A 20,758-nucleotide genomic window follows, 5' to 3' on the forward strand; every position below is an offset into this window, starting at 1 on the left:
GTCTCTTTGCAAGGGGCTGAGTTCATACCCAGTGAGGCTGACCTGCTCTTGGAGAAACACCCGTAAGAAGTTCGGGCGGGGGCAGCAGATGTGCCGACACTTCGCTTCTTATGGACATTAATAGAGAGTTAGCTTCTTCGGGGACACTTAGATCACAACTACTTAAATGAGTTACAGAGGCCTTTGCAGAAAAATCAGGACAATTTTCATTGTTATCTGAAGCTCAGCACATAGTCAAAGATGTGCCATCACCCTGAAGACTAAAATAAGGACGAAGTTCCCCGCAGAAGGAGATTCCAGTAAAAGAATGGATGTGGGATCCATCGATCATGTTGTAAAAGGACACGTTCCCAGCATCCCAGTCCAGGAAAACTCCAATCCTGCAGGGCCACTGTCTCAGTGACAGAGACCCTTTCTGGGAAATGACTTCTCCTTCCTTGTATGTTACCACCCAGAAATTCTTCTCTGGACTTTCTGCAAACCACCCCTCTCTTTTTGCTGTAACTGCACAAACACCCAGAGCACATCTAGTTCCAGATCCAGCTTCTGTCTTCATACTCACTTCTACCTCCCAGCAATGTCTCCCTGGGGTAAGGTCATCCTGGCCCAAAACACTGGAGATGGTTTCAGACTCTTCTTGCTCTTGGTGTGTTGAGGCGTCACCATTCTGAGGATCATTCTCTTTTAAATGAACTTGTTTTCTGCTCTCAGATAACTTGAGCTTGTGATGAGCTGTGTCTGGATCCAGAGTAACATCCACTGCAGGTTTGGGGGGAAAAAATGAGTATCATTCCACCATGGAGATGGGGTGACTTTAGGAAAGATTCAAATTACTAGGAAAGGAAAATGAAGAAAAATAAGAGGGAGAGAAATGGAAGATAAGGTAAGACAGTTTATGTTCTATTCTATGTCAGTTCATAGGAGACACATGTTGTGTAGGTCAAAGAAGGTCAGGGTTGAATTGGACCTTAGATAACCATGTGTTCCAGACAGACTGAGACCATTTAGCCAAGAAGGATGTCTCATCTGAAAACCCTCAGGATCAGATATTTCAAGCTGGAGTTTCTCCAACCTCATGCAGACGCTGACTGCTTTACTGCCCGCTCTTAATAACTAAGCGATGTCATATTGCCAATCACAGCATGTCTACTTTCATTTGAGCTTCTTCGGTGTCATTTTTCTGTGGGCTTATGTAATAAATAAGTCATCTAGTCTCACACACTCTTATTATATTTCTAATAGTCGAAATCCCAACTCTGTGGTCAGAAAGATCTGAATTGTGATAACCACGCTGTCTTTAGGAGCTGTGATCTTGGAGTTCCTTTGCCTTGCTCAGCCTCACTGTAACCTCATGAAGATGCATATGATGATGACACCTCAGCACAGCACAGTGAGAAGCACACGAGACAGTGTGCAGAGAACATAGTGCTTTACCCTGCCCGTGATGAGCACGTGGTAGATGGTAGCTTCCAATGGTTGTAGTAACACTAACACCAGGAGTGCGAGTGGCACCAGTGCTAACTCTAGTAGCAAACCTCACATCTTCAATAATGAAAATTTTTCTCATAAGAATTTGTATGTGAGGAATTAGAATATATTTTAACTTTTGGAGGATTACATTAATTAGGAAATGTTTGTGGACACAGGGATATTCAGAGTTAAGTAGCATACAGTAGTAACATTTGACTCATAATTCTGGAAAGACTCTAAGATGATCAGGGGCCATTTTCCACTTGCGCTGAGATGCAACAAGCCCTTCTCTGTCTCAGACTGGTTATGTAGTAGACTTCCTTCTGCCTCAGCTACTCTGTCAATGTTATCTGCATGAATAAATCTAAAGTCTCACTTAAATATCACTTAAGTCTCAGATTAAATATCAATTCCTCAGGGGAATTCTTTGAATCCACCATTTTTTTTTCTCATGGCATTCTCTTATCCTTCCATAATATTCATCACCGTTTGTACATGCACTTTCCCATGAAGTCGGACAAGATCTGCTTTATTCATTTGGCACTGAATAAATAGTTGTATAATTTTATGCTGAATGAATGAATGAATGATGTCAGAACAGTAAGAAATCTGTTCACATTTCTGCATGAGACTGAAGCAAAAGCCACGAAGTGAATAACCAGCTAGGCATTATAGAGTGTTTTCTCATTTGTATAGAAAAGATTATGTGAGACAAAATAGTAAGGTCACTCACCTGCTTCGAACAGTTCCTTTCTCCAGTCTAAAAAGAAAAAACAAAAAAGGGAAAATATGCCAAGAACATGTCCTTTGAACAAGTGAGATGCTTATCCCCTTATCCCTTGTATTTTTTTGAACTCCCAGATTCAAAGTAAAATCTCCAAAAGTTGGCACTTTTCTGAAAACTGCCCTGGAAATGCCTCATGAAATCCTGAAGCACCTGAAGCCCAAGACAACACCAGTTACTCACCAGCATATAACTCCGCTTTCTCCAATCTGAAAAAAAAAACCAAAAAACAAAGGAAGTAGATTCTCCCATTCATTGGAACTTCACTTCAGAGCACGGCAACGCTGTGACCACGTGGAAGCGGAAGGGTTATGATGGTGCTGCGCTGCCGTGTCCGTCACTCAGTGACAGTTCTGATGTGCTTGTCCTCTTGTACATCTCCCACTTTATTTCTCACGTTTTCCACATTCCACATTTGTGATCAAATGTGAGGTACTGTTTTTTTAATTTTTTGTTGTTTTTTTTTTGTTTGTTTGTTTTGTTTTTCAAGGCAGGGATAGGCTTGAATTATGAAAGTATTGGAAAGCTTAAAATTTTATGTGCTGCCTTGACACTTTTGAGCTTCACAGGACTCCAAATGCCTAATTTGCCTGCTCTCACCCGATATGCCCTCCACCCAGCACGGAAAACTCCCCTATCAGCTAATTTCTCTGTTGGCCAAGGCAACCTAACCCCACCTGGTCTTTAACCTAATGTGCTTCACCTCACCGTCAGCCTGCAAAATTATTCAAACAAGCCAATTTCATGCTTCCGCAGAAAACAGAGGCATCTCATCCTCTTGTAACTACGGAGCCTGCCTCCCACAGCCCTTGCTAGCTCATTGTGCTCTCAAGTGCAACCCCCACGTGGTCCTGCATGGCTCATGGTGTCCTTCTCCCTAGGACGTGAGTATATGTAATTTAAAAACTGCTGTCAGTCTCATCTGTTCAGTGTTGTGTGTCATATGTTTGACCATTTTATACTATTTAGGGTAGGGATCCCTTCCTCACCAGCAAGGTAAATAGGAAGTGACTAGAACAGAGGGGCAGGTGAGATGGTCGACCCAACAATCACATCAATATAACTCACCTTGCTGATATAATGTCTTCCTTCTGGCTGAAAAGGAATAACAGCCTGTGAGATGCCAGACATACGGCATAGAATAAGGACTCTATTTCCTCTATTAGAGCAAAGAAAATGGAAAACTTACCAAGCTCCTTCTCAAGTGATTCTAAAAAAGAAAGAAAATAATAAAATGGATTTAACAGAAAATAAACCTAAGGTTAAAAAAAATAAACCCAAGGTTTATTTTCTAGACTGTGTTCCTAAATCCAGATCCTGAATGCTACTTCCATGTACCTAGGACAAAAAATTACTTTAATTGAAATTTATTATGACTATTAAAGAAAAACCCTATGTTTATACTGTGAGTTTTTTCTTTCCAATGAACTCTGTAATAATATTTTTTTCTCATGGAGATCTTGGGGCTCTAACTCAACCGTATATATATTTCTGTGTTCCCAAAAGATGCCATCCATGTTAACAAACCCATAAATTCACAGATCCCCACCAAGTCTGATTCACAGTTTTACCTTTGGCTTTTCTTTCTTTCTTCTTTTCCTTCTCAACTTCTGATACATTTTTCTTTTCCTGTTTTTCTTTCAGAGCCAAATACACAATAGCACCAACGGAAATCCCAAGTATCACGAAAGTCACAGTGAATGCTACCTTCCAAGGAGAGGTCCTAGGGAAGAAGGGTTCTGACACAGGGTGCCCAAAACCTGATCAAAAACGTACACCAAGCAAGCCTATCCCATCCCAGGTCCCCAGTATCCCCCCCACCCCTTACTTCCCCCTTACTTACATTTTAATGTTTTTAACAGTGCTTCAATAACTGTTACGTGAATTGCCCCCCAAATGAGCGCACTGACCTGGGATAAAAATGGTTTCCACTTGCTCTTGTCCAAAGAAGGGGTTCTTCATGGAACAGGACACTTCTGTCTTTGAGCTGTCTCTCACAATGAGAGACGCCTCAGTCTGAAACAACCCATCATCATCTTGCGTCTGGTCTTCAGAGAGAGACGGGATCCTCTCTTCCTTTGCATCTTTCCACTGAACTTCAGGCTGGGGAAACCATCCTTTGCCTGTGCACTTCAGCCGTATTCCTCCATCTTCTGGACCCACCATGAAAATATGAGGATTGGAACCCAGACCTGGAGAGGAAAGTCATTTATCTGAGACTTGGACATTTTTTTTTGTCCAGAAGTCCCTAATGTTTCACAGATACACCAGTTGGGGGAGATGAACAAAGCACCATAGTTCTCAATGGATGGAGGGGGTTTCTTTTCTTTTTCCATGAGATAAGTGTGTATCTGAGATTCAAAAATTGTAAGAGCAATGAATCTGATACTGACACTTATAACCAACGCCTGTCTTATCTCCTCTATGCATGCATATCTGCAATTGGCCATAGAAGGATAATAGGAAAGGAGCAGAGTAAAATTTGCCAATGTTGAATTCTTTCAGAAAGAAAATCAGTATATCTACTCTATATCTATATCATATGCTTATTCCATTTCTTAGAGTCTCAAGGAAGACTATCTTTCTGCGCTGAAATTGAGACTTCTTCTGGTCTCTTCCTTAAACAATTTCCTTTTGTAATTTTCCAAGTTTTCTTTCTTTCACTGAGTAAAGATTATCTCAAAGATGGAGGTAACAAGGTGAAGTGAGTCCACGAGGGAGCCAGTATATGTATATGAAACAAAAATTAATTGACATTTTAATAGTGTTTTTAACTGTGCTTCAGTAACTGTTACTTGAATTGTCCTCTAAGTTTTTCTCTCTCCTGACCCCAATTATATTATATCAGCTTCAGGGATAAAAGCAGGAACAGCATAAAAAAGCTCGTTCTTCCTACATTGCTGAATGCGTAAGTTAGTTACAGCAATTATATAATACGGGTGAGAAAAAATAATGTCGATGAGCTAGTGTCCTTAAGCGGAATAAAAAGAAATTTTGATAGAATGAAGGGGAGATTTCTCAAAACCTAAGGAAGAGACAGAGATCTTCAGGTGGCTCTTGAAGAGCTGCATCTAAAGTTTTTAATAATATTTGTAGCAATCTTTCATGAGTCAATGAGGAAAGATGTAACAAAGGCTGGGATGATGATCATCCTGGTGCTAACCAGTGGGGGACCAATCCTGGAGGAGATTCGCTGAGTCCTGAATGTGATGGGCTGCATTAGACTCCAGGGATCTTTGCACAATTATTATTCAAGAGAGGGACAGGAAGCTCCAATAAAAACTAAGATATAACTTCACACGAGCCTGATTGGCTGAGGGCTTGAAGACAGAATTAATTTTGTTTTTAAATAAGTAAACATAAACATTTTTGAAAACTAGTTTATGAACAGAGATTAAGATCTGCTATATAAATATATTACATATTATAATTACATAATATATTTTATTATTTTATACACAATTATTTATCAATTTAATTATATATAAATATAATTATCTATAAAATTTATTATATAAAAAGAGATAACTGAAATGGCACAGAACAGTCTGGCATTAAGAGTTACCTAGGAAGAGAAAAGGAACATTGAAGGGAAAAAAAGATAATCATTTATATTCTTACCTTTCTGAAATGTTTGAGTTTGATGCAATGAGTTATAATTTTATTATAATTAAAAACAAAACAGCCCCAATGATGGTAACACTCACAGTGATCAATTCAATGTTCTGTGGGCCAATCCTCAGTGCATTCCAGCCTTTCACAGTTGCCCCTATCTGCAGGGCCTTTTTATTTCCCCGAAAGCCACCCCGTTAATGGTTTTCTCTATTTCTGCTTCACTAAGCTCCTGAATGTTAATTATTTTCCAGCCTCAATCCTTGGATGATGCTTTTTTTGTTCCTTTTTCTGCAGTATCAGTCTGTTCTGTCAAACCCTCATGGTCACTTTCTCCAAACAGCGCATTCAGTACTTGACCACTGACAGTTCCGGATAAGCCTCTGTGCATCACAGTAGCCAAATGGGATTCTGGCCTCTGAGATTAATGGTACGTTTTGGTGATCATGGTGCCCTCCTTCAAAATGTGTGAGAGGAGACATAGAGGGAATTAAGTGACCTATTTTTTGGTAGATATTTCTGGAAATAGTGCAATTTTAAAGTACAGCACAATACATGTATAAACAGAGTAAGAGGATTTGGGGTTAAATCCAGTGTTTAGGATGTTGACCAGCTCCAAGCAAACTTGTCTTTTGTCTTTGTTCTGTTCACCATCCTCCCCTCAAAATCAAACACAGAACAGTTACATTTCCCTTAGAGTAATCTACATTTTCAGATAATTACTCACCTATCACTTTTAGCTCCAAAACGGCTTCTTCAAAACCACTTCCCTTTTTAAAAAAACACTTGTACATTCCATCGTCTGAGACGCGGAGGCTGTGGATTCTCACAGCCACTGTTCCCTCAGTGATGTAGTCTTTCACCAGCTCTGCTCTCCCTCTGAAATCTACCAGCTGTTCTCCTGTCTGCTCCATCCCGTCCTGATACACGTACACAGCCTCTGAGAACTGGGAGCGGAACCAGCGGAGCTCCATGTTCTCCAGGCTCATGGCTGGGAACACGCGACAGGGCAGCACCGTGTCTGCACCCAGCATGGCCACAATGGGCTCCGAGGGGCCAATCACCGAAAATGAATCTGTGGAATAGAGCCACAAATGAAAAGAATATCAGAATAACCTGCCTGGATTTGAGAACAGCGTCAGTACTGGCCCAGTAGAGCCCCATGGACATTCTCTCTCCCACTCACGCAGCAATAATTTGCAGCACAAATTCAGGCTGAAGATGGCAGTGAACAAGACAAGGCGGATTTCTACCCTTGTGGATCTTATAATCAACAGAATGATCAAGTATTAAACAAATGATTTTTAAATTGCCATGGGGGTGAATTCAGTGAAGGAGGAGGGGAGCTAGAGTTTTTAATCAGGTCTTGCGCATCAGAAAATGCATTCTTCCAGAAGCTGAGATCTGAATGAACTAGAAGTCATCAGTAAAGTAATTCTATCTGGTCCTCCTCTCTAAAATGACCATATAATGATTTACTTGCCATCGTGTATGGGCAAATACATTATTATATCAAAATAAAATATTTGAAATTAACCTAGGTAGATATGAGACATGATGAAGTGGTTTAATTCTTCTGTTCAGAGAACAAGAGAATCCACATATAGGAAATATAAAATATTCTCACCTGAGCCCCACATGGACACCTGGAGAAGCAGGATAAAGAAGAAGTCTCTCTGCAAAGAGAGATCCAAGGAACACACCATCTTTCCCAGAGCAGAGAGCAGTATGACACAGAGCGAGGTCCTGAAAATAGCTAGAGTCAAAAAAAAAAAAAAAAAAAGGGACCCACAAGGTTGAAAAGACTGCAGCTAAGGTGGTTCACAGTGCTTCTAAGAAATGACCTCCTGAAGCTCTCAAACAACTGTAGCGTCTCAGGGAACATCAGGGAAGACTGACTTTCACAAAGAACTTTCGTTTCCCTTTGCCAAGAAAACAGTCTTCATCTCAACAGCCGTGTTCTGCAGTGATAAAGCTGACCACAAGATCTCTAAACTCAAGAACATTTTATCCAATGGATGTGAACACAGAGGAAAGGCAGCGAACAAGCAGCCACTGAGAGAGATGGCTTTAGCACAAATGTTACTCTGGCCCCGCAAACTTTCTCCCCAAGGTTCCTATATGATGAAGGAGCAGATGCAACTCAGCTTGTCCTGTCAACCCCCAGGGTCCTTGCCCAGATTCCCTCACTCACCCTCTTGCCCCACTCACATCTTCTGAGTTCTTCTTACAGGGACGAAGGCATCCTGGAACTTCTCCCCCTCACTGCCGCAGGCACCGGGAAGATGCACTCTCCGCCGTTCCTCCAGGTCACCCTCTCGCGGCTGCCTGCGGGTCTCCAAGATGCCGAGGGAATATCAGACGTTGGAAACCTTGGAGCCCCCAGGAAGCTTTAGGTGGTTATTAAAAGTGTTTCAGAAAACTCTTTCTGAAGGGAAGAAAGATGGCCCCTACTCAGGAACCACTCAGCAGTGTGCTTCTTGTCTGCTAGGCAGACATGTTCAAAATTGAAAGTAAAATAAAGTAAGGAAAGAGAACTTTGACCAGGCATGAATAATAAACTCATCTAATAATTACATACTTACAAGGAGAGGATCAAAAACAAGCGATTTCTTTCTCTCTGAAGTAGATTTTCCAAGTTAATAGCATAAATATTAGAACTCGATGGCCTGAGTTAAAAATCCTGGTAAGACTACTTATAAGCTCAAAGTTTTGAGCAAGTTACATAAACTCTCCGTGCCTCAGTTTCCTCATCTGACAATGGGTTCAATAGTAGTACCTATCCTAAGGATTACATAAATTAATAGATGTGAAACACTTAGAAGAGCGTCAGTAATTTTTACATTCTTTATAAGTGTTGGCAATTTTTATTTTGATGTTTTGTTGAATTCACCTCAATATATCTGCCATTCTGATAATAAATTTTCATCTACCAGTTAGGCCCCTCATTCCATTAGACAGGGAATTGAAAAGACATGGGCCCATTCATATCATCTCTCAGACGTAGAAATTTCCCCCACTGATATCTGGGTTACATCCATTGCAACCAGGATGGCAGAAAAATATTATGAAAGTCCCCAAATGGTTCTCCAAAAACATTCATCCTCCTTCCATACTGTAAACAATGAGAGGCAAGGATGATTTTGCTGTCCTGGGTCTACAGAATTCATTTTTGTTTTGAAGATCCCTCAGATCCTTTGAGTTCTAGAATATTTGTTTTTCTTGCTTAGAATGACAGAAAGACACTCCAAGTTAAAGCCTGAAAGAATTAAGAAAGCTCTAATTTATATTTTTGAAATTCTGCACCTGAGATTGAACAACTATGTATGGTTTGTAGGAGACATAGGAAAAGAAGCAATAAACAGATATAAACCAGACACATTCTAACAAAACTTTACGTATGGCAATATTAAAATTAAAATAAAAATAACATTCAGAGAGAAATCATTAAAAGAAACAAGGTTTCCTCTGCAGATAAGGGTGTTCGTTAAGAACATGTAACTTTCAAGGATTGCATGGTTCTAAAAACATAGCGGAATTTAAAAATGCAAAAATCAGTTGGGAACTCAAAAATTTTTTAAATCATAATTAATCAGAAATGAACAGAATCATTCTAGAACACGTAAATGAAGTCACAGAGGTTTTAAATAATATAACAACTATGCTACATCAAATCTTTTGCTTAATGACTTGGTGAGATCCAATAATTTCTCTTATTTTTTGATTAGTAGAAATCCACTTAGGATTAACAGAATGACCCAGTGTGAAACTTATCTAACCCCTTCCTCCACTGTGCTTTACAAGAATTCATGTATAAATGACTCATTTTTTTTCTGCAATAGTCCAACTTTTTATGAAGTGCCCTTTTTTCTGATTCTTGTCCCTAATCTCCTTTCCATTTTGGAAAACATACTAGGTGGATGTTGAAGTGTTGGATTTATTATGCTTAACTTATATTTCCTCAATTTTATCTCTTTGATTTAACGTACCATATTCTGAGAGAATATAATAACTCTATTTTTTTCTAGCCCAAAGTTTTGATCTTCAGCATTGGCTACTCTGATATGTGACACTTCTATTTGTTTTCTACTTTAAGCCAATTTTTCATTCCCAAGAATGCTGATTGTTTTCCCAATCCTGCATCTCCTATGAGTGAATCCTTCCTAATACACTTTATATTTGGATTACAAATCTTTATATACACATGATATTCTTTACTTTTTTATGTTAGAGAAATCTCAAAATTAGAGATAAGCAAAAAGAATAGAAACACCCACACTTGTGCCAGTAAGAAATATATACCCTACCATTATTTTCCTGTGATTTTGATGTCTATCCTTTGATCTTTCTTAAACAAATAAGGTCATTTTGTTCACACTGTTTTAAAAACTGCTCTTTGAAATCAATAATACCTTGTAGTTCTCTCTCTCTCTCCTCCCCGCCCCCTTTACCTTTCTCTCTTAAACACACAAACACTGGTATGTATTCAGTATAATTCCCTCAAAATGTTTTCTACAGATTAATTGGCTTTACTCAAACAATTCTCTGTAATTGGGGAAAATGTCCAAGACATGTATATAAATTTTTCAAGCTTGTTTTTTCTTAATTTTTCGAGCTTTGTTGGAAATGTATATTAATGTGTTTCCATTTTGAGATAGAATACACATGCAAACATATACCATACACTTCCAAGTAAACAGAAGAGGCAAGTCGTGTCTTCAGCCCATCCTTTTCTCCTTCAGTTTTCCCTTCCCACTCCTCAGTATTTAGACCTAACCATTAGGTGGGTATCAGACCCCAAATGAGACAGGAGGGCCTTAGGGAGGAGGTGGAGGGCTGCCCAGCATGGTGTGAAAGAACTTGAATAGAAGGAGAAGGGCCTGCATGGGATGGGGAGGCAGCCCCAAAGAGAACTGCAGAATAGATTGTCCTATATACAAACAATGCGACATTATTCAGCAATAAAAAATTTAAAATGTATTGATACACATAACGTGGTTGAATCTCAAAAAAACCATTTTCTTTTTTAGCCAAAGAAGCCAAACGCAAAAGCACACATACTCTATGACTCCATTTTGTTGTTTTTGAAATTTTAGAATAGATAGGACTAAGCTATGATGATTTATATCAGATATTGTTTGTTTTTCCCGGAATGGACTGACTGATGATGGGCATGAGGGAAATTTTCAAGAGACCAAAATCATGCATATTTTGATCAAGGTGGTGGTGACATGAGTGCAAGCATTTGTGAAAACTCATAGAAATGCATGTTTTAAAACCATGCATTCCATTGTATGTGAATTATATCTCAATACTTTTTATTTCTTAAAAAAAGCAAATGGATCCCCACTGTTTGTAAAGAATATTTATTTAGGATCTTGGTCTTTGCTTGGCCAGACAGTTAGGGGCTTTCACAAGAATATTTATGCAATTGCTGTCTGTGTCCCTGATTATCTGTAAACCTGTGTGACATGAAGAAACACTAATTAAATTTGGAAAGAGTGTGAAAGGGAAAGAAAATGCCTTTTGGCCATTCTGTATCTGGCACTGACAACTGTGTTGTTATATCTACTCTACTTTTGGGAACACTAAGGTTTTCGAAATACAGCTGTAAGTTTCCCGGAGCACAGAACCTTCCATTTGCGACCTCTGACTTTGCCCCTGTGCAGCTCTGCACGCGGCTTCCGATGCCAGCGGCGGTGTGGTAGGAGGAAGCGTGCTTCTCTTGGGCTCATTCTCCAAATTCGAGTTGAACGTTTGGATGACCAACCAACCTGAATATACAGGAAGATGATTCCTTCTCCCTGAATCACGTGATTTCAGCCCTTTACAGGTGGCAGGAAGGACCTACACTGAGCATTTTCGACCGAAACAACTTCAGAGTTCCTGCCATTCTATAGCTCAGCCCAGTTCAAAGTCCCCTGGGATGACCTTTTTTACTTCCGCTTTCGAAGTAACTAGAATTTCACTGGAGGCAGGTTGTGATCTTCTCCTTGAGCCCATTCTAGGAGAAGCATTCAAGTGCGAGTGCCTCTTGGCAGCCTTGTTTGTTCCCCTTCCTAAGAATATTTTCCCAATCCAGAGTCGGATTAGAAGCCTGCTGTTTCCAGCCCCTGCAGCTGCACACACTCTTGGACGCTGACCACAAGTACAACGAGGTGCAAACTGTCTCTGGAGCCAGGCCTTGTAGATGCACTGAGCTGCCCAGGAGCCTCTGAGAAACCCCCTGGCTCATCTGGATGGTGAGAGAGAAATGTGTGGTGATGTGCAGGTGTGTTTGTGGGACATGTGGGTCCTGAAAAAAGAAGGGCTTGGGTTCTGGGTCATGTGGTGAGAAAACTCCCTTCCCTTTAAGGAGTTAAGCCACAAGAGTATTTGTGGTCAAAATAAGTAAATAAATGTATGTAGGAATGAATGAATGAATGAATGAATGAAGGAGGAAAGTAGCTTGGCTGAGAGGAGTGGACCCATTTTGTGTCTGACTTCATTTCTCAACTTTGAACTCAGGGGCTTCAATTTCAAGAGAGCCCTGCTGAGAAGGTGAATCCACACAGAAGCAAGAGAGCCCACGGGACACCAGAGAACGTTTTACAGTTTTCTACACCTGCTGGGGAAACGGTTAGTTTTCAGAAAAAAAAAGAGGAAAGAAAAAAAAAAAACCCATTGGGAAGGGTGGGAGTTGGTGGTATTTGTCTTAAGGTCTGTGAGGGAAAACATACTAAAAACTGTGTCTAAAAGTATGCCTTTGAACAGGGGAGTTTTTTCTTCCCTAAGAACTTTCACTTGCCTGGCTTCTCGCCACCTTCTCCTACAGAGTACCTCGTTGTCAGAATGAACATTTGGTGCCTCCAGTGTGCTCCACTTTCTGCTCTGAAGAAGATGGTGGGTGTTCCCTGTTTCTTCTCTGCTGGCTTTCTCCCCACTCTCCTCCTTCTCCAGATGTCCACGTGGTGCTCCGCAGGTCAGTGGTCTCCCTCATGCATTTCATTTTTTGGTTTGTTTGCAGTGGCTCTTCTCATATAATGAGTCCATCAGTCACAATTCCGCACCCTCTCAAAGGCAGTTATATCTGGGGAAACTGTGGCTGCATCTGCAGCCAACAAGAGGCTTCAAGGGTGGGAGTAATCTCCTTCATATCAACATCCCTTACTCCTTTGATCTGACTTCACAAAAGTCAGCTGTAATATTTATCTAAATCTTTATTGAATATAAGTGATTTCAGCCTGTTGAAATCTGATGTAACTGTTCATTAAAATATACTTTGTAATGTTTACACTGCCAAAAAAACCCAAGTTTCAGTGCAAAGAATTTGGACTCAGGATCACTGGGCACTATCTGGTTACAATCTTGGACAAATGATTTATTATTCCTGGAACACAAGTCCTTCCTTCATAAAATAAAAGGGCTCCTCAAGATAAAGTGTTCAGACTCCAGGTTTGAAGAGAAACCAACTACGAGGTCACAATAATGACACTTTTCTGTTATTGTCTCCTAAATTTGAAGTAGATTAGGCAGTAAGTATCAAAATATTTAATTTTCATATATGTTGACTCAGCAATTCTATAATAATTTACCCTAAAGAAAAGCTGTCTGTGTTTATATACATGTATGTTTAAAATGTTTATTGCAGGGCTGTTTGTAGTAACACTAAATTGGAAGCAATAGTCACCAGTATAGGAAAAGCTCAAACACGATGGTGTAGGCAGTACCCAAAACAATCAGTAGAGCTGGCTACATGTACTAAAATAGTTGCAAGTTCCTTGTTGAAGAAATTGGTGTATAATGATCCCATTTATGTGAAACAGAATGAAGTTTTTCCACTGCATGTACCTCTAAGTAACGTCAAATATCTTTTCTCAAATTAAAGGGCTCATTTAACATGAGTGGCCAATAGCTCAGTATCACTTAGCTAAGGACGTATATCTGTTAGTTATACCAATACCCTGGGTTTTATACAGGAATGGAAAAGAAGGGGGACCTTGGCTTCAGTCCAGCAGAATGGCCGATGTCACGTTCTTTGCCCAGGATGGCCTGATCCACGCTCTCTGGGACAGACTGGCCACAGGCACCTTCCTCTAAGCTCATGTGCTCTTGCCATGTGTGCTCAGTACACGTGGGCACTCACACAGCCACGCCTCTCTGAACTCTTCCCAGCTCAAAGTCACTGCATTTGCAGGCCTAAAATCCCTGACCTTTCACAGATCCACAATATCCTGGCCCTCTGCCAGTGCAAGCCAAGGCAAGTCCTGCCCAGGGGTTACCATTTCCTCTTAAACATCGTGGATTTCTATACTAAAGTCATTTTCAAGCAGATGATTGTAAGTTACTTGAGAAAGGAGCATATTTTATAATTCAGACAAAGTCTCATTTTGGTCTACAGCATCCTCCTTCCTTTCCCTGGGGAATCCAGCCAAGGCCTGACCTGCCTCAACACCTGGAGCCACTGATCTCCAAGTCCTGCACTCCTCTCAAGAAAATAATTTTTCTGAAAAAAAAATTCTCTATGATTTCAAGCCTTCATAGTTACTTTTTTAAAAAGGTCTACCTCACTTTATAAATACTGCTTTTCATTTTGGGATAAACGCCATTAATCCTGCCTAACCCCCAACGCACAGTAACCTAAATCTCAAGGTCAGAAATGTCTACTTACCCTCCTAGGAGCAGAGCAGTGGGAGACAAAGGGATGAGTGAGGAGAGAAGTACCTTCCATTCTCCTCCCACCAAAAAAGGGAAACTTGCTTAATGTCACACTGCCACGTTTAATTCTCAAGAAATCTCTTTTACATAGGATTTACATAATTTACATATAAATACTGTTTGTAAATGTATAGAAAACACACGTCTTCTCAAATGCCAAAATATCACAGTTGCTACCTCTGGGGAATACAGCTGAGGAAGTTAGGTTATAAAATATAATATGTAACTGTTTTTTGGAAAATAATACAAATAAGAAAGAACTAGAATATGAAAACAAATGTATGTATGTATATGTATGGCTGGGACATTGTGCTGCACACCAGAAATTGACACATTGTAATTGACTGTACTTCAATTAAAAAAAAAAGGATTAAAAAAAAGGAATAATTAAAAAAAGAACTGTTTGAGTCTCTAAATAAAGAAATGGAGGTGGGTGTATCATCTCATCTCCCTCACTCATTCCCCCATCTGTCTCTGATTTTCATGCAGTGTCCGGGTTTTCTGTAAAGGGACCAGCTCAGCCCATCATGGTGTTGCTAGGGGCAGATGCCACCCTGCCCTGCCAGCTGTCCCCTGAGCAGAATGCCGCCCACATGCAGATCCGGTGGTACCGAGCCCAGCTCTCCCCCGCTGTGCTTGTGTACCAGAATGGACAGGAACAAGACGGGGAGCAAATGCTGGAGTACCGTGGCAGGACAGAGTTGGTGGGGGACTCCATCGGCAAAGGGGCTGTGGCCCTGCTGATCCAAAACATCCGTGCCTCTGATGATGGCCAGTATTGGTGTCATTTTAACGATGGTCGCATCTCCCAAGAAGCCACTGTGGAGCTGCATGTTGTAGGTATGTTAACTTAGCACACAGTGTATGTCACGGTGTAGAGCAAAAAGGGAAGATGAGAGCCCTCTTAACCTGGCATTTCTTGTGAGCGTCCACGTGTTGATATACAACTTTACCTTGTAGAATGTCAATTTCCTAAACTGTATGGTGAGGATAAGACTATACACTCTTTGCTTTTAAACAAAGAAGGAAATATTTCTGAGGATATTTTGATATCCAAAAAGATCTCAGAAATTAGTTAACTATATGAATTCAGATAGGTACTGACACCTTCAAATATTCTTTTTCTCAATCAGTAGAGAAAGACAACTTAATAGAATTAAACTCCTTTTTTCTGACTGTAATTGTCCCTGTTCTTTTCTCTTTTGGAATGACCCCAGAGCTATCAGTCCATGTAAAGTGCAAAGACATTAAGTTGATTTAAAAACTGAATCACAATTAAGCCTAGCACTGGCTGTGAGCAGTTTCTTGAACTCTGAGTTTCCGTTTTCTCATCAGCCTGGTGAGGGGCAGTTAGGCCTTCCGCCCCAGGGACTCCTGAGCCCTCAAGGACCTCAGGCCTCAGGCACATGCCTTCTCTCCTCAGGCGTGGGCTCTGCCCCTCATGTTCACATGAGGGGCCCCGAGGATGGCGGGATCCGAGTTCTGTGCTCCTCGGGTGGCTGGTTCCCCAAACCCAGGGTGCAGTGGAGCGGCATGGCGGGAATGAAGCTGCCATCCCTCTCTGAGTCTCAGACCCAGGATGGAGATGGGCTGTTCCATGTGGAGGCATCTCTTGTGGTCACAGATAGCTCTACGGGCAACGTGACCTGCTCCATCCAGAACACCCTCTCCGGCCAGGAGAGAGTGTCGGCCGTCTTCCTCCCAGGTCAGTAAGGCACAAACCCCAAGGCAGAGCTGGGCTGTGTGAAGGGCACGGAGGGCCGACAGGCCCTTGGAGAGGGGGCAGTCTCTCACCGTGTCTCCACATGCCTGCGTCAGAGGCCTTCTTCCCCAGGACGTCTCCATGGAAGGCAGCTCTGGCTGGGACCCTCCCTGTGCTGGGGCTTCTCCTCATTGGGATCAGCTACGCCGGCTGGAGAGAACATAAAGCCAAAGAAAGAGAAGTAATGGAAAGGGAGAAAGAATCTCATGAAAAGGATAAGATGAGGAGAGAAAAGGAACAGGTGCTTGAAGTCAAAGGTAAATCAGGGCAGCAGGTCAAATCAGAGGTTTATGGAAAACTTGCAGATACAGGCTGCGTAGGGTGGTTGGGGAAATAAAAGATTGCCAAAGAACCTCACGCAGAACACAGGGTACCAAGAATTCCACTGAGCTGGAAGTCTTACGAAAAGGAGAAAACCATGTGGGGAGTTAGGAGAGCTGTGGGCAGGGGTCATGAAGCCCCCGGTCTGCCCCAGGCCTGTTCATGCCTCTGTGCCCCAGCCTCGGCTGCTGTTTCTTTTTGTGGAAATGTCTTCCCTTATCTTCTCTTCCCCTTTGTGCTTCAAGAATAAGCTTCAGAAACACCTTAGAAATTTTAAATTCCCATGAAGCCTGGGCATTCCTTCCTGTGTGGCCCCACGAAACTTTCCATGTAACTTTTCTTAGCACTTGGTGTTTTGCATTTGACATACATGTTTGCTGATGTTTCTCATCCACTGAACAATGGGACCCATAAGAGATGGCCAAATAGAATTAATTCAGCTACTCACCAAACTCAAGAGCAGCTAAAACCCAATTTGATGGATTTTATTTCTCTTCCTCTTTCAGAAAACCTCAAGGCAGACCTTGGTAAGTCTTGTTTCTTCTCATGTCCTGTGTAGAATTTGTTCTGCTTTTCACACCTGTTCCGGATCTCTCACTGAACATTGTTTCTTTCAGAAAGACGAAAGGCATTATACCGAGAAGGTAAGGGACTCTCATGCTAACTGATGTCCTGATGCCCAACAATTTCTCAGCTCCCTATCCTTTGAGGAAAAGAAAGACTAAGAGATTTAATGATGATTAGCAGAAGAGAGACAAGGGAAAGGAAGAGAAATATGAGACCCCAGATTAATGTCTCATCTTATTTTACCTGTATTTTTTCTGTTTTAGATTGGAAAAAGGCCTTGCTATATCCTGGTACGTAACCATCTGGCCCTGATCTCTCCAAGTGCCCCTGGTAGTCTGAGCGTCATAAGCAGAATCATAAACACACACAAACACACACACACACACACGCACATACACTTGTGAAAGTTGTGACAATTTATTTGATATCACTCTGTAGTATTTTGTATTTGGAGGCTCAAATAATCAGTTGTTTTCCAGAGCTAATGATAAAGGAGAAGTAACTGGTGACAGGTAAATTCTACAACACAGCTAGGGTAGGACTCAACATGAATTGTTAGCCCAGCCACTATGGAGAAGGAAGACACAGAACACAGAGTGATTTTGATAAGATTTGGGAGACTAAAGAATACTCTATATTATGTCAGCATTTCTATTCTACAAATAAAGTTTAAAACACAGAAAATGTATTGATATTTAATACTTGGAAAAATACTTTAACTGTAAGTTTACTCATTTTACCTATTTGAAATAAAGTAAAATTCAATGTACAGGGACAAAGGTTTATGTCTGAAAAAGTTGAAAAACAGTCTTCCAAGATATTTTAATATCATTTGCAAAAATGTGTTTATCTGGTGGTAGGAGGAGTTGCTTATTTTTTATACCTTCTAAAATCTGTGTCTATGTATTGTGTGGCTTTCTAACTCTGGGTGTGCATGCGTGTGTAATATAGAATTAGACCTCAGAAACATACTAGGTCATTCCTTGACTGTATACGTGTGCAATTTTTATATGCTAGACATTGTGCTAGATGTTGGTATAAGCTATTATCTCTGACCCTATGGAACTTAAAGTCCATTGAGGGAAGTAAGCTAGGAGCCAGTAAACTACACACAGCCTGTTAAGTGCTTAGATAAGAGGAGGTCAGAGGAACTCCTCCCAAGGATTAAAGCTGATTAAGCAGTTTCTATTAAGCATTTTCTTTATAAGATGCTGAAAAAAGTTCCTATATTTCTAAAGGAGCGAGCAAAGTGTAAAGGAAGGCCTTTGGGTTTTAGTTCCAACTCTACCAATTACAGATGAGCAATTGGGTTATTTTCTCTTTCTTGGCCTCAGTGTCCTTAACTCTAAGATGAAGAGACTGGGTTACATGATCTCATATGTCCTGCTTGACTCGCATATTCACAGATTCTCTGCATCAGAGTGCTAACACTTCTCACAGGAGGCCGGTTTGGTGAGGGGCCACAGAGCTGCGCCAATCAAGAGTTATGGATATGTCCTTACCTGCCTATTGTCCTAAGACTCTAATGAGAGTATTCAATCTTTAAATAAAATCACAAGCCCTGTAATTCTACCACAGCCGCAGCAGAAACAGATGCAATTCTATTTCCCATGAGGAATCTGTCTCTGGAGAAAAACATAAACAATCTGATTACAATTGAGGTCAAAATAATGAGTCAGTTTAAATGCCTTGGTCATAAACTTATGCTTTACTCTGTGAACGTCATAAGCTGGAAAAAACATAAATGAAATGAAATGAAATGAAATGAAAAACACATCAGTGAGGAGGTCCATAAAGGTCTTGAGAGCACAGTAGAGTGGCATGTGGAGCAGCAGACCCTGCCCCAGGTCAGCCTGGCTCAGACTGGAGAATGAGCCCCAGCTTCGGGCTGAATTGTGGGATAGTTTCTAGCCTGACATAGAGCACAGGAGACATACTTTTTGTCCTGTAGTTTCTGGACACTACCAGAGTTTGTGGGGCTTAGAGGAGGAAGAGAGTGTTGAGCGGAGAAGGTGATGAGTTAGGGGAGGAAGCGTCTTACCTCCTTTCCATTCCCTGGGGGTGCTTCCGTCTCAGTTTCAATTTATGTTACTTTTTTTCAGATTGGAGAAAGGAACAGTTCGAACCTGGTAAGTGGTTCTTTATTTATCTTTTTGGCTCCCTTCCAATCTGCCCTCTGAGACCCTGTTTTTCCTTCCTAACGTCATCTCCTTGTTGAAAAGACAGAGGCACCGTTCTGGTCAAGCAAGGGAAGAACATGAAAATAATATTAGCCTGGACTGAAAATTACCTCTAGGATTAGCTATTCTGCTAGCGCTTCTACTTTCATATATGGACACAGCTTTCTCATCTGTGGGGTCCCCGTGGTTCTGAAATAGAAATTAATAGAGCCCCTCAGCTGAGGAGACCCGAAACTAAGCGAAAAGTGCTCAAAACAGCAAGAGTAATTGCGCTGTTCTTTGCAGAGAGGTCAGCTCACACGGAGCCTGTTACTAACTGAGGAACATAGGTCTAATTGGCAGAGAACATAGTACACTATTCTCAAATACATACTGCAAGTCCCCTGCTCACTCTGGCGTTCTGCTGAGACACTGACAGTGTAGATAAGAGAAGGTAAGTAGCCTCGAACTCAAGATGAGAGCACATCAAACCCACCTCCCACAACACACGTTCAGAGCAGTGTTCTTTCACATTTGCTCTGTTTGTTAAGGTTTGCCCTGTACAACAGTTCTCTGAAGTATACAATATTGGCCCTTTTCTTCCCTTTTTAAAAAAAATTCCAGCTCCTGTGGCTTTAAATCAAGAAAACTTTCATCAGGACGATTCTTACCCAGAGAGAAAAGAGAACTTCAGAGAAGACATGCAGGGAGACTGCAAACTTACGGCACTAAAAGCGACAGGGTTCACTTCAGGGAGATACTATTGGGAAGTGGATGTCGGGGATGCGGATGAATGGACTCTAGGCATTTATGAGAAGCCCACAAAGTGGAGTGATTTAAAAAGTGATCTACTAAAGAAGTACAGAGTCTTAAAGAAGAAAGGACGTGAATACAGGGCTCTCACCGGTTATTACCCACACATTTCCCCAGAAAAGCTTCTGGTGGAAAAGTGTCCACAAAAGATTGTGATATTCTTGGATTATGAGGACAATGACATTTCTTTCTATAACATGACTGATGGAACCCACATCTTCTCCTTCACTCAGGCCAATTTCTCTGGGTCACTCTATCCTTACTTCGAACTTAAATCCATGGGGCTCTCCCCATCTGCATGATAGTAAGTGACACAGAAAAAGAATCTATATACCATGAAGGCAGTAGCAAATTCTCTGTAAACCCTAGGACTCCAATCCTGATGGATGTCCTCAGGGCCACTGATTATGAGGACTCCTGGCTTAAGACTCCTTGAATCTGCATGAGCAAAATTTCTAATCACATCAAGCTGTGTTTCTCAAACAATCTGCAGAGAAGAATCTTTTTTTTCTCTCTTTTGGTTATTGTTGTAATTATCTCTTGCGTTATGTATTATATATCACAGACTCATAC

General features: G+C 41.1%; 2 protein-coding genes across 2 annotated transcripts; one reads left to right on the top strand and one right to left on the bottom strand.

The window, feature by feature from the left end:
- Positions 1 to 223: 223 nt before the first annotated feature.
- On the bottom strand, positions 224 to 7,572 carry LOC140687604 (butyrophilin subfamily 1 member A1-like). Its single transcript, XM_072944697.1, has 9 exons — positions 7,494 to 7,572; positions 6,594 to 6,941; positions 4,165 to 4,446; positions 3,826 to 3,993; positions 3,444 to 3,464; positions 3,319 to 3,349; positions 2,438 to 2,463; positions 2,204 to 2,230; positions 224 to 759 (listed from the first exon to the last, which is right to left on the bottom strand). The coding sequence occupies exons 1-9, from the start codon at positions 7,570 to 7,572 to the stop codon at positions 224 to 226; spliced, it is 1,518 nt and encodes a 505-aa protein (XP_072800798.1).
- A 5,125-nt stretch (positions 7,573 to 12,697) lies between these two features.
- LOC140687605 (butyrophilin-like protein 1) lies at positions 12,698 to 20,487 on the top strand. Its single transcript, XM_072944698.1, has 9 exons — positions 12,698 to 12,827; positions 15,053 to 15,403; positions 15,987 to 16,268; positions 16,382 to 16,582; positions 17,153 to 17,173; positions 17,264 to 17,290; positions 17,477 to 17,503; positions 19,316 to 19,342; positions 19,997 to 20,487. The coding sequence occupies exons 1-9, from the start codon at positions 12,698 to 12,700 to the stop codon at positions 20,485 to 20,487; spliced, it is 1,557 nt and encodes a 518-aa protein (XP_072800799.1).
- The last annotated feature ends 271 nt before the right edge of the window (positions 20,488 to 20,758 follow it).

The sequence above is a fragment of the Vicugna pacos genome, chromosome 20, assembly GCF_048564905.1.
Source record: "Vicugna pacos chromosome 20, VicPac4, whole genome shotgun sequence".
Classification (NCBI taxonomy): domain Eukaryota; kingdom Metazoa; phylum Chordata; class Mammalia; order Artiodactyla; family Camelidae; genus Vicugna; species Vicugna pacos.

What these genes read in the sequence shown, in the direction of transcription:
- LOC140687604 (XM_072944697.1), bottom strand. Translation starts at nt 7,572, where the DNA reads ATGGTGTGTTCCTTGGATCTCTCTTTGCAGAGAGACTTCTTCTTTATC. An exon ending in GGTGTCCATGTGGGGCTCAG is followed by an intron (nt 6,942 to 7,493) that starts GTGAGAATATTT and finishes TCTATTCCACAG; the next exon opens with ATTCATTTTCGGTGATTGGC. An exon ending in AAAGGAACTGTTCGAAGCAG is followed by an intron (nt 760 to 2,203) that starts GTGAGTGACCTT and finishes CCAAACCTGCAG; the next exon opens with TGGATGTTACTCTGGATCCA.
- LOC140687605 (XM_072944698.1), top strand. Translation starts at nt 12,698, where the DNA reads ATGAACATTTGGTGCCTCCAGTGTGCTCCACTTTCTGCTCTGAAGAAG. An exon ending in ACAGGTGCTTGAAGTCAAAG is followed by an intron (nt 16,583 to 17,152) that starts GTAAATCAGGGC and finishes TTCCTCTTTCAG; the next exon opens with AAAACCTCAAGGCAGACCTT. An exon ending in AAACCTCAAGGCAGACCTTG is followed by an intron (nt 17,174 to 17,263) that starts GTAAGTCTTGTT and finishes TGTTTCTTTCAG; the next exon opens with AAAGACGAAAGGCATTATAC.